Source organism: Anabrus simplex, chromosome 8 (assembly GCF_040414725.1).
Source record: "Anabrus simplex isolate iqAnaSimp1 chromosome 8, ASM4041472v1, whole genome shotgun sequence".
Classification (NCBI taxonomy): Eukaryota; Metazoa; Arthropoda; class Insecta; order Orthoptera; family Tettigoniidae; genus Anabrus; species Anabrus simplex.
This window is the reverse complement of record NC_090272.1, coordinates 223,471,961-223,484,290: the sequence shown is the minus strand read 5'-3', so window position 1 is coordinate 223,484,290 and position 12,330 is coordinate 223,471,961. Positions and strand designations below refer to the sequence as shown.

At 41.1% G+C, this 12,330-nt stretch overlaps 1 protein-coding gene across 1 annotated transcript; it reads left to right on the top strand.

Annotated features, from left to right (window-relative positions):
• The first annotated feature begins 7,501 nt into the window (after positions 1 to 7,501).
• Positions 7,502 to 11,986, top strand: LOC136879382 (protein lethal(2)essential for life-like). The gene is made up of 2 exons (XM_067153197.2): positions 7,502 to 7,620; positions 11,416 to 11,986. The coding sequence occupies exons 1-2, from the start codon at positions 7,502 to 7,504 to the stop codon at positions 11,984 to 11,986; spliced, it is 690 nt and encodes a 229-aa protein (XP_067009298.2).
• Positions 11,987 to 12,330: the final 344 nt, after the last annotated feature.

Sequence of the window (12,330 nt, the reverse complement as noted above, 5' to 3'; positions counted from 1 at the left end):
GTTTGGTGTGGGAGGGTGAATGTGCCAGCGTCTCGGGCTATGCTGTCCATTGTGTCAGTGTGCTATCACTCATGTATTTTCTAATTTCTGAGCGCCACTTAATTAAAGAAATGAAATTTATAGAAGCTAAATATTGTAAGGTCATTATATAAAAAGTATTGGATGTAGCATACTTGCACTTCAAAGGCCTGGTCTCCTTTGGTAGAGAAGACTGAAAGTGCCATTGTGCTCGAGAACTCTATTATTACTCCAAAACTTGTTTCTGGCACTTTGATCCTTCTTCATCTTTGATGCACAATTATTACCACGGCCATTTAAAACAGAAGAGTTATATATATTTTTTAGCTTGGCCCATAAGAGTTGCAATTTCCTCCTGTCCCATCCTCTTCTCCATTGACATCCAGAAGATCCTGTACGGCTTGATATCCCTAGCGAAGTCTCCGCCCACCCAGAGGCTATCCAATGAAGTTTTGGTGTAGCATGTCACCATTTCCCAGAATATATCTAAACCATGTCAGACAACTGTTTGAGATTATGACAGTTAGTTCAGAGTCACTGTAGATCGTTCGTATGTCCTGATTGTTGTCTGCATAATTTTCTAGTCTTCTTTACTTTTAGAGGTCCTAAGATTTTCCTGAGAATTCTGTCACAAAACGTAATGACTAGAGGCATGATTTTTTCGCATTAATTTATGTTCGATTTCGTGAAAAGGAAACAATTTTTCGCCTTATTTCGCGAAATAGGACTGACTCCATCGCTTTAATTTCGCTTTAATGCTTTCCTAAAGTTTTATTTTATTTTATATTTGTTCGTGGCGTCGACCTATGAAGATCTTTTACCACTACTTTCCCCATTTGAGAGGAATTGCGGAAGTGTAGACTGTTGAATGTGAGGCAAGGAACGTTAAGGATGGTACAAACACCCAGTCCCCAGGCCAGGGATATTAATAAATTACAATTAAAAAGCCCTGAGCCGGGTGGGAATCAAACCCGGGGCCGCACTTTCCTTAAGTTACTCATAAAAAATTTAAAACGTGAGATTTGTGAATTTTTTATGTGAAAGATTGATAAATAAAGAGAAGCAATATTGATAATCATACATTATTGTTATGTAATCTTGATTAGGGCTGTATTGTAGTTCTAATCAAGATGATGTAACAAATTACCCTTTCACCCTATATGACCTTACTATTAAGGGATTTTATAGAATATTATTACGAAGAGATAAATCTGACGAAATGAGAAATCATAATTCTGTCTTCTGTTTCCCTTCACACACGTAATATTTGGAATACCGTTTCAAGACCGTTACTTTCCATGAATTTCGCTGCATTTTCGCACTTATCGCAAAGTAAGTAAATTGGGCTTTAAACTGGCCCTGCCGCTTTAATTATCTGTAATTCGCGAAAACAAAATCAAAAAAGTCTTAACCAGAATCATTTGATTCGTTAAGATATTTCAAAATCGCTTCAAAATATTTTTTGTCGCGTTTATCGTTAATGCGAAAAAATCATGGCTCTAGTAATGAGTAATTGGCAGCGTAGTTAAAACCCACTTGTCAGACCCATACAGTATCACTGTTAAGATGATACTTTTGTTTGTACATCCTGAATTTAGTGTTTCACAATGAAATGTCATATACTGTATAGCAAGTGGCGTCCTTCCAACACTTGGGCACCACGCTGAACGACCAATGTGAGCAGGCCAGGAAACAATTCATTACCATGAAGAAATTCTTTGTAAGGTCAGACCTCAGTCTTCAGCTACGAATCCGTATGATCCGCTGTTACATATTCCTTATTCTTATATATGGATGTGAAAGTTGGACCCTGGATCCAAGCACTGAAAAACGCATACATGCCTTTGAAATGTATCTGACAGGGCGAGTTGGCCTTGCGGTTAGGGACGCGCAGCTGTGAGCTTCCATCCGGAAGATAGTGGGTTCTAATCCCACTATCGGCAGTCCTGAACATGGTTTTCCGTGGTTTCCCCTTTTCACACCAGGCAAATGCTGGGGCTGTACCTTAATTAAGGCCACGGCCGCTTCTTTCCCATTCCTAGGCCTTTCTTATCCCTCTTCGCAATAAGATATATCTGTGTCGGTGCGACGTAAGGAAAAACGTATCTGTATTGCCGTCCTCGCGCATACCTTGGATATTGAATATTTCAAATGTCGAGGTCCTTCATCGTATGAAAAAGCAAAAAATAAATGTTACTTATTATAAAACACAATACTTAGGGCATGTTACGAGAGGTGAGCGGTATCAATTATTACAGCTAAATATTGGATGAAAGATACGAGGGAAACGGCCTGTTAGTAGACAGAGAAATTCATTGTTACAGGATATTCGAAGGTGGCACAGATGTACTGCACATCAGAAGAAGCTGTTCACGTTGCATTGTCAAGATCTGAGCTGACTATGTGGATCGCCAACCTCCGTATGGAGACGGCGTCTTAAGAAGAAGAAGAAAAACTACTAGGGGCTTTTACGTCGCGCTGAAACAGATAGGTCTTATGGCGACGATGTGATAGGAAAGGTCTAGGAATTGGACGGAAGCGGCCGTGGCCTTAATTAAGGTACAGCCCCAGCATTTGCCTGGTGTGAAAATGGGAAACCACGGAAAACCATTTTCAGGGCTGTCGATAGTGGGATTCGAACCTACTATCTCCCGGATGCAAGCTCACAGCCGCGCGCCTCTACGCGCACGGCCAACTCGCCCGGTAAGAAAAAACTACAACAACGGTGAAGTAACACTTCTTCTCCTTCTTCTGCTACCCATTTTCACACACTCGTGGGGTGTCCAGTGTGAACTGTGTCGCACGTTTTTATTTTGCCAGGATTTACGGCCGGATGCCCATCCTGACGCCAACCTTATGTAAGTTTATTTACAAAGGTGCCAAGCGGTCGCTTGACAATGACAAGTGTTTCGCACGTAAGTCGTTAGCGATCCTGTCGAGGAAACATATGTGGACACTTTATGAGGACCAATCTTCCAATTGGATTATACGCACCCTATGTGGCAAGAATAACGTAGCGTGCTCTTACAATACATATTTTCTACCATGGCCTTCTAGGTCTCCAGACATCATGTCCATCGAGCACGTGGGGAAGAAAGCCTAACCGCTAGCCCCAGAACCGACGTAACTGTGTTCTTAAATTAGTTGAAGTCAAAATGGCTTTGCTCTTTGAGCACCAAAGTTCGTCATCATATCACCCATCTTGTTATCAAACTCGGAGGCCTTCGTTGCCTGCTCATGGACGGGCAGAACTACTATCTCCTGGTTAAAGATCAACTCCTTGCCCATTGTAAGGTGTAGTGGGTGTGCCCAAGGCAGCGCGTGTTTATCGCACAATACAGATAACTCACTTCATCACAGTTAGGTCAAGGATAGAAGTGCTCAACTTTCGTGTCTCTGTTGCAAATGATAACTTCATACACAAGCATATACACATCCTCATTATAGGCCGTTATGCTTTGCGGCGTTCAATCTGTAAGCCTCAGAGAACTAACTAAGCGCCCCCACAACCCTCTATTTGCAACTAGCTTTGTGACCTCATTTAGATCTTCACCTTCTGTGTTTAAATTCATTAAACATTGGTTTCCCCTACTCCTCTTACCCACCATGGTTAAGTCTGCTCCATTCTCCCACCACCGAGTTCCTTCCTAACTTAGCTTTTACCACCTCATTCCATGTACCCTCCTGTATTGTTCCCACTTGTTTATACCAGCAATTATTCTCACTGCTGTCATGGCGGTTACTTCCAACTTATAAATAAGACTAGCATTTGTACCCGCTCTTCGCACGGGAATTTGCAATGGATTACATGATTCCTTCAGGAATTTTCATGCTAGTGTTCACACGTTTAAGCACGTGGCAGTAACGTGAATTCGAGACAGAATGTTTATTGTTCGCTACAGTTCCTGGTCCGAAGTTGTGCGATATTCTCCCTGCTTCATGGTAACATACTGGTGTTTCTCTGACCACTGGAGAGGCGCTGTGTCTGGAGACTCACGTAACCCATCGTTGATGATGACCTCCCTTATTATCTGATCTATCGAAAAAAGTAAAATGGCTCTGTAGTTCTTCCCGTTAACCCAACATGAAGTGACATGTACCAAGTATCCCACAGGACTTGGACTAAAAATCCAATTTTTTATAAGCATCTCCCTTATGTACCGTCGTACGATAAATACGCATACAACATAAAGTAGCGGAAATAACACATTCTTAAACATTTGTTATATACAGTCTTTCGAGCGACCTAATTTAACTAATATATAATGGAAATTATCTTTCTATAAACGGTAACTCCAAGTGAAGCTTTGACGTCATGTGCACCTGAAAAAAACAACCCTGAATGAGTAGATTGCAAATTGCACCCGCTTCTGGGCTACGTCCGCTGGGACTTAGACTGAAAACTGTACACATGAGAAAAAATGTTAGAAATTGATTTCCATTCAGGCTGGTCATGTGTATTTTGTGGAAGTGTAAAATCACTGTACCGATCCTCCCATAAACCCCCAGCCTATGCAGGGAATTGGAAATAATGTTGGCCCTAAAACATACTCAAAGACAGGCAGATTCTAAACATGAACTTTGGAAGACATTATATCCAGTAGTTTTCTAGCTACAAGAACTCAGGCAAACTGACAGACAAACAGACAAACAGACACCAAACCTAAAAAAATATGTAGATGGTCATTATTAGACCCGAAACGGATAGCTGTATGAAAATTTCGCCAAAATAATGTACAGACACACGGTAGGTACGATTTAATTTTTATACATTAGATAACCTGATTCCACTCAGGTTTCACTTCCGTACAGTAGCAGGTAAGCACAAGCTCTGGAACCCTCAGAAGAATGATACTATGCATATGCGAAGAGTCTGAAAAATATGGGATGAAAATCAGCACAACAAAGACCAAAGTTATGTTGGTAAGTAAATCGTGGAAGGAAGTCAACATGCTCTAATACCGTCGAACAACAGAGGTCGGATAGGACAGATGAAAGTTAGAAACCTGACACAAGTCAGTAGGAGCAATGTCAGGACTCTACTAAAGCTCCGTGGTCGACAACCCACGCTCCCAAATCGAGAGCCGCTTAGGCGTGGAAAGATGGGAAAGGGCTAGGATCGGGAAGGTGGTGGGCGTGGCCTTAATTAAGGCACTGCCCCAGTAAAACTGGTAAACCACGGATAACAAACTTCAGGCCTGCACTGGACTAAGTGGTATGTTCCGGGCTGTCAATGGAGAGATGACGTGGTATGACATTCAGTAGAGGAATAATCTTGAGACGAACTTTTAAAGGAATAAAACATCATAATATGAAGATAAAATTGAAACTCAAGAGGACAAATTAGGACAAGCTTTTAGAAAAGGAATTAGGGTTTGGAATAATTGATAAGGGAGATGTTCGATAAACTTCCAAGTTTTTTGAAATCGTTAAAGAAAAGCTTTCGACTTCGCACTAATGTTCTATAGGAAATGTCAACTGCGATTTTGAGAGATTCACTCCATATAGTACAAAATCGTCCGCCTCTGTGGTGTAGTGGTTAGCGTGATTAGCTGCCACCCCCGGAGGTCCGGGTTCGATTCCCGGCTCTGCCACGAAATTTGAAAAGTGGTACGAGGGCTGGAACGGGGTCCACTCAGCCTCGGGAGGTCAACTGAGTAGAGGTGGGTTCGATTCCCACCTCAGCCATCCTGGAAGTGGTTTTCCGTGGTTTCCCACTTCTCCTCCAGGCGAATGCCGGGATGGTTCCTAACTTAAGGCCACGGCCGCTTCCTTCCCTCTTCCTTGCCTATCCCTTCCAATCTTCCAATCCCCCACCAAGGTCCCTCTTCAGCATAGCAGGTGAGGCCGCCTGGGCGAGGTACTGGTCATTCTCCCCGGTTGTATAATTTCCAGGTGTGATTCCCATGGTCTCCACATCACTGCATGAAGTGAAATGAAAAACAACACACTTCACAAATATTAATTAACGCAAAGAAATAATCCAAAACTTTCAAACAGCGAACAAAGCAAGTGTGAATTGTCTGAGCTGAAAAGAGAGACTGACGTCTATTTAACAAGAGGTACATTGGCAACAGAGCTGTGAGGATTTCTGAAGGAGAATGCGAACTTCCGTTTTAAAGCCCACTGCCGTCATAAATCACCCCCTGCTAGGCAAGTGAGTGGCCAGGGAGATCAAACGTTTGCCGAACTCTTTGAATGCCGCTGGGTACGCTTTGCCCGTCTCAGCTATACAAAAATTGGCCGTTGCAGAATATGACTGTCTTTCAAAATACTCTTATTTGAAATAGGATGAACATATTTTGCAAGTGGTGGAATTGCAAGTTGCATCTGTTCAGCCACCACCTATCCGCAATTTACGAATATCCTCACGTTTCGAACCTTCTACCCTTCGCACAATATCTAGCCGTCATCTTTGAATGGTGAGGTCACACAATGCGCCATTCCAATTCAATGAGTACTGCGGCAGAAGGCTTAATTGAAGGAAAACATCCCAAAAAAGACCTAGAAATACTTCCTTTAACAAACTTTATTTGCCATCCAGCCTCAGAATTATGTTTTAGCGAAGGAAGCGGCAAATGACAGGAAGAACTAGACTTGTTTTATGGCAACTGATCATTCTTAAGACTGCAAAACAATGATGGTGATGATTATATTGGTGATTTTCCACACCACTCGGCTTACAACTACACTTCTTTATAGCGACACAATGTATGTCCCTTCAATGTCGTTGTAGCCGAGTTCTACTGTGCAATGAATTTGCTATATACTAAACGTTCGTCCAACCCTTGCCCCGTTTCACTACGGGTTCGGGAACGAAGTGAGATGAATCATCGTAGCGAATTTTTACGACCGGGTGCCCTTCCTGACGCCAACCACATCACAGGAGTTCAAGAGATAAAATGAATGACATGATATATGATAGTAGGAAGGTATGGGTGAAACCCGGTGCCGGCACGTAGCCTACTCCTGTCGAATGTCACCAAATGGGGTCTGGTCAAGGCTCAACGTCTCCATCCGACGGACGAATCACCATCAACAGCGTCATATACCCTCACTGCGGAGAGGTTTGGAATTAAATCCAGGCTTTTGGCACACAATCTAGTGATTAGAAATTGTATACCACCATCTCCCCTACCCTGTCGGCCAACATTCTGATGGTGAATATCTTTTTGAGCAACGAGACTCTAACCGGCTAACCACGCTGTTTGCCCGTGTAGACGTGATACCTTCACTATCATGGCCACTAGATGGGCTGTACTATACGCTAAATTAATACAAATAAATAAAGTTGTACGTGAATATATTTATCTAGGCTCAGTTCTGAGTGATACTTATTGCTGTCAACAAGAAATTAAAAGAATACCTCTTGGACTTTGTGCAATGAGAAAGTTGAAAATCATCTGGCGTGACACGGCAATATCTGGAAATACCAAACTCCGGTTGGTGCAGACCCTTGTGTTTTCCATCTTCTTCTCCGGTTATGAAAGCAAGACTATCAAAGCTAGAGAACATCAACGTATCGACGCCTTTGAAGGTGGTACTGGCAAAGAATGCTAAGAATACCATGGACACAGAGAAGAACGAATGTGTCAATCAGGAGTGAGCTAGGCATGAAAAGACCTCTTAATTTACCGTGCAACCGGAATATATTGCAATTCTTCGGTCACATCGGGGACAACTTACGGCAAACTATAGTAAAAGGAACATTCAATGGTAAAAGGCACAGATGAAGAGCACCTATCAGATGGGTTGATCAGGTGAAGGAAGATAATATGAGAGGCAGAAAATCGAGAACAATGGAAGCAGCATTTCGGGTCCAGAACAAATTGACATAATATGTATCATGTCACTATGCTTAGTCATGAACAAAGCATTACCGACAGAAAGTGAGGGAGATATGAATAACAAATAATCTACGTCGTTATGAAAATAAATTGTCCACCTCTATGGTGTAGTGCTTAGAACAATTGCCTGCTACCCCAGGAGGTCTGGGTTCGACACCTGGCTCTACCGCAAAATTTGAAAAGTTGTGCGAGGATTGGAACTGGGTCCACTCAGCTTCGTGAGGTCAGCTCAGTAGAGGGGGTTCGATTCCCACCTCATCCATCCTCGAACTGGTTTTCCGTGGTTTCCCACTTCTTCTCCAGACAAATGGCGGGATGGCACCTAACTTAAGGCCACGGCCGCTTCCTTCCGTCTTCCTTGTCTATCCCTTCCGATCTTCCCATCCCCCACAAGGCCCCTGTTCAGCATAGCAGGCACTGGTCCTCCTCCTTAGTTGTGTCCCGACCAAATGTCTCACGCTCCAGGACACTGCCCATGAGGCGGTAGAGGTGGGATCCCTCACTGAGTCCGAGGGAGAAACCAATCCTGGAGGTAAACAGATTCAATAAATAAATAAATAAATAAATAAATAAATAAATAAATAAATAAATAAATAAATAAATAAATAAATAAATAAATAAATAAATAAATAAATACATAAATAAATAAATAAAATGAATATATATTGTTGTACCATACGAGCTGTCATTGTGAACCTGTAAGCTTGCATTCGGCAGGTCGTGAGTTCGAACATCGCAATCGGCAGCCCTCAAGATTGTTTCCCACGGTTGCCCATTGTCACACCCGGCAAAAGCTGAAACATAGCGGTCTTGCAAACTCTCAATCCAACTATCACCGGCTCGATTTCCGGGAGCATTTTTACTAGCACTAGCGCATGGCGGCAGAGAGAAACCAGGGTGTTCTGCCGACCCTTTGACTTTGGAAATAATATCAGAAAGGCCATGGGTGTATCCGAATTAAAGTCACGGTTACTACATTTCCTTTCCCTGCGGTATCTAGACAATCTGTATTGCAGTGAAGTTAGCAAGGGAGCATTATATAAAGTAAAAAGAACTGTTGTACTGACGAGAGAGCACAAGAACTAGAACCCTGATGGAAGAATAGCAGGTATTTACCTCTTAGTATTCATTTGTTAAAAATGAAGCCATGTTTTCCAGTGTTGACTTAGTTAAATGTAGCAAAGGCTTTTCAGTCTGTCAAACACATAGCAAATATAATGTAAATTAAAACACTAAAAGCATATCATAAAACACACACTAACAGTCCTGAAATAGTGTTTGGTGACAACAGACTTAACATCGGCAGTCTAGATAAATACGTAAGTTTTTCACTATATTATAATTGTATATAATTTATTTTTGTCATTACTGTTTCATGTTATCACTTTTCTCTCTATCTTTGACAAGTTTACGCTACGTAAACAATACTGTACATATATAAGCTTATTTTAAGTGATTTGATAGAATCTGAGGATGTTCTTGTAGAACGAAACATGTCATTCTTTGTATGTTAGTGTGTGTTTTATGATATGCTTTTAGTGTTTTAATTTACATTATATTTGCTATGTGTTTGACAGACTGAAAAGCCTTTGCTACATCTTAGTATTCAGTACTTCAAACTGTTCATTGTACAACAAATGACTTGCAGAAAGGCACCTGGCAATAGTTCCTCGCCATGTGGGTGGTGCTACATTGTAACGGTGGATGTATCCTTAGTAGCGGACTTCCTTTCCCCTGAGAACAGTTAGATGTGCTGGCTAGCCTTAACACTCACCATTACATCCTTGTAGGCACGTGGAACCCCTTTCTAAAACTGTAGCCGCACCAGTAGGAGAACAACTTCTAAGTTTACCACACTTTTAAAAAAATGTTCCTAATATATATATATATATATATATATATATATATATATATATATATATATATATATACAAAATACGGGGTCATCACCCGAGTAGAAAAATTCAAATACTTGGGTGAGATCATCATGAAAAATGGACTGGACAAAGAAGCATTTCAGGAGCGAGTACGCAGACTGGAAATAGCCTACCAAACATCCCGCACAATCTACAACAATATATGCCTTTCCCAAAACACCAAGATACTTCACTATGAAACAGTTCTGAAGCCAGTAGTTCTATATGCAGCCGAAACCCTGTCTCTAAATGCCAACAAAGGACTCCTTGAAGAACTGGAGAAAAGAGAACGCAAAATTGTGAGAGGAATCTTGGGATCAAAGTACAGAAATAGAATGCACCAAAAGAGATCCAACAAGGAAGTCTACAGCAAAATAGAGAAAATTACCGACACAATCAGAAAAATACGGGCAATATTTTACGGTCATCTGAAAAGAATGGACGGAAGAAAGTTAACTAAAGAAATCTTTCACTTTTTTTATTCAAACCCCAAAACCACAATTCCCTGGTTTAGAAATACCAAAGAAGACCTGCAAATGCTACATATCTCAGCTGAAGACGCCCTTAACAGAGATCTCTTCCGCAAGAAAATATTGACGAACGGGCTAAACCGAGACTAGCAACCGAAGAGAAGACACGGTGCCCCTTGGACAGAGGAGCGTAAGCAGGCCCACTCACAAAGAATGAGGGAAATTTAGGCTCTAAAGAAGGCCAAGTTCAGTGTCAAATGCAACAAGACTTAACGTGGTCCTTGATGGCCCCAGCGAATTATATACATAAAATTGGATGTTGATATATTTGTAATTAATAGACTCAAAAACTACTGGACCGATTTCGCTGAAAATTTCACAGTTTGTTCTTATTACATCTGAGAGGGATTATGAAGTGGTTTGAACGAAATAAGATCGGTGGTTTTATTATTATGAGTAATTTTATGTAATTTTATTAAATTGCAAAGCCGCACCTAGATTGAATCGACTTGATGGACAAATTGTTGCTAGGCGACAGCAGCTTACGCTATATCCTGATAGTCCGTTAAGAAATGCTGTGTATAAATAATCGAAAATAGTGTCGAATCCATAGTTTTTGGGGTCGCAGAGATGATATGTGGACATTTATGTATTACATCTCCTAAACCACTGGAGCGACTTCAACCAAACTTGGTAAACTTGTACATTTGTAATACAAAATTATATACTAGGATGTAATTTTGTCAAAGGTGAAATCTACGTCATATATTTTGATATGAATACATCATGAAAGTACTCTTTAAGATGGAATTGCCTACCAATGATGAAATTGTGCCATCTGAGAATATTGCCAGTCGTTCCTATGAAAGGACACCTTTAAGGGGACCTGGAATTCCTTATCCGCAAAGTGATAAATAATCAATGTTTGATGTACCGTTTCTCAAAAACTATCCATGACAGACGTATGCCACTTTCTTGCGTTTAGGGTATGTACTTTGACGAGCCACTGGAGCGTATATAATTTAAAATATGCCTCAGGTTAATTTTTTTATAAAGTGTCAAAAATACGCTGTTTACAGAACATAACTTTCATTAAGGGGACTAACCATTTAGAATCAAACAATTAGTGACCCTTAGTGCATGTATACCACTCGTTGCACACAGTTGTACAACGCAAGTTTGTACGTCGTCAGTTTGTTTTGATTTGATAAGGTTGGTTCCGCTGCTCTTTGATGACTACTGGAATGATTTCCCCCGCTCCCTGTTTGATCAAGATTTCCTCCCTCGTCATCATCGCAGCCTATTGTACTACAGACCATGGCGCCACTTGACTGCTACCGATAGTGGTGTCTCAAATGTCCAGTATGATAAAGATAGTTTTAAGGTCAACCTTGGTGTGCAGCAATTTAAGCCTGAAGAAATAACTGTGAAAACAGTTGGCAACTCTGTTATCCTCGAGGGAAAGCATGAAGAGCGTAAAGATGAGAATGGCTACATCTCGCGTCAATTCCAGCGACGCTATACCTTGCCAAAGAATGTTGATCCAAATGCTGTGACATCAAAACTGTCTTCGGATGGTATCCTTACTATTGAGGGGCCTAGGAAGGCCTTGCCACCTCCAGAACAAGAAAAGGTCATTCCCATCACCAAAACTGATGCACCAGCTCTGAAGCAAGATGCCTCACAGGAACAGAAACATGCTTCAGAAGGCAACAAAGAAGAAGTTCATGGGTAAACAGTATTGTTACGGTTAAACATTTCCACTTCATCTACAGCATTCCATATTTCCTTGTTACTATTTACTGTTGTGGAATAAAGTAGCCTATAAAGTACATGTAGACCACTTGAATAAACAAACTGTGGAAGTTTCAAGCTCTTACATGTAGTAGAATCAGAGAAAACGTGTATTAAGTAATAAAAAGAACCTTACAGGATACAGCCTTCAAAGTTAGAGTGTCAAAATAAGCCTATAACTTGAGTCATCTTTCCCCACTTCAAACTGGTCTATCAGTTTTCTTTCGATAGCTGTATCATTTCATGTCTTTCTTCGTTAAACTCTGCAACTTTCGGTCAACATTT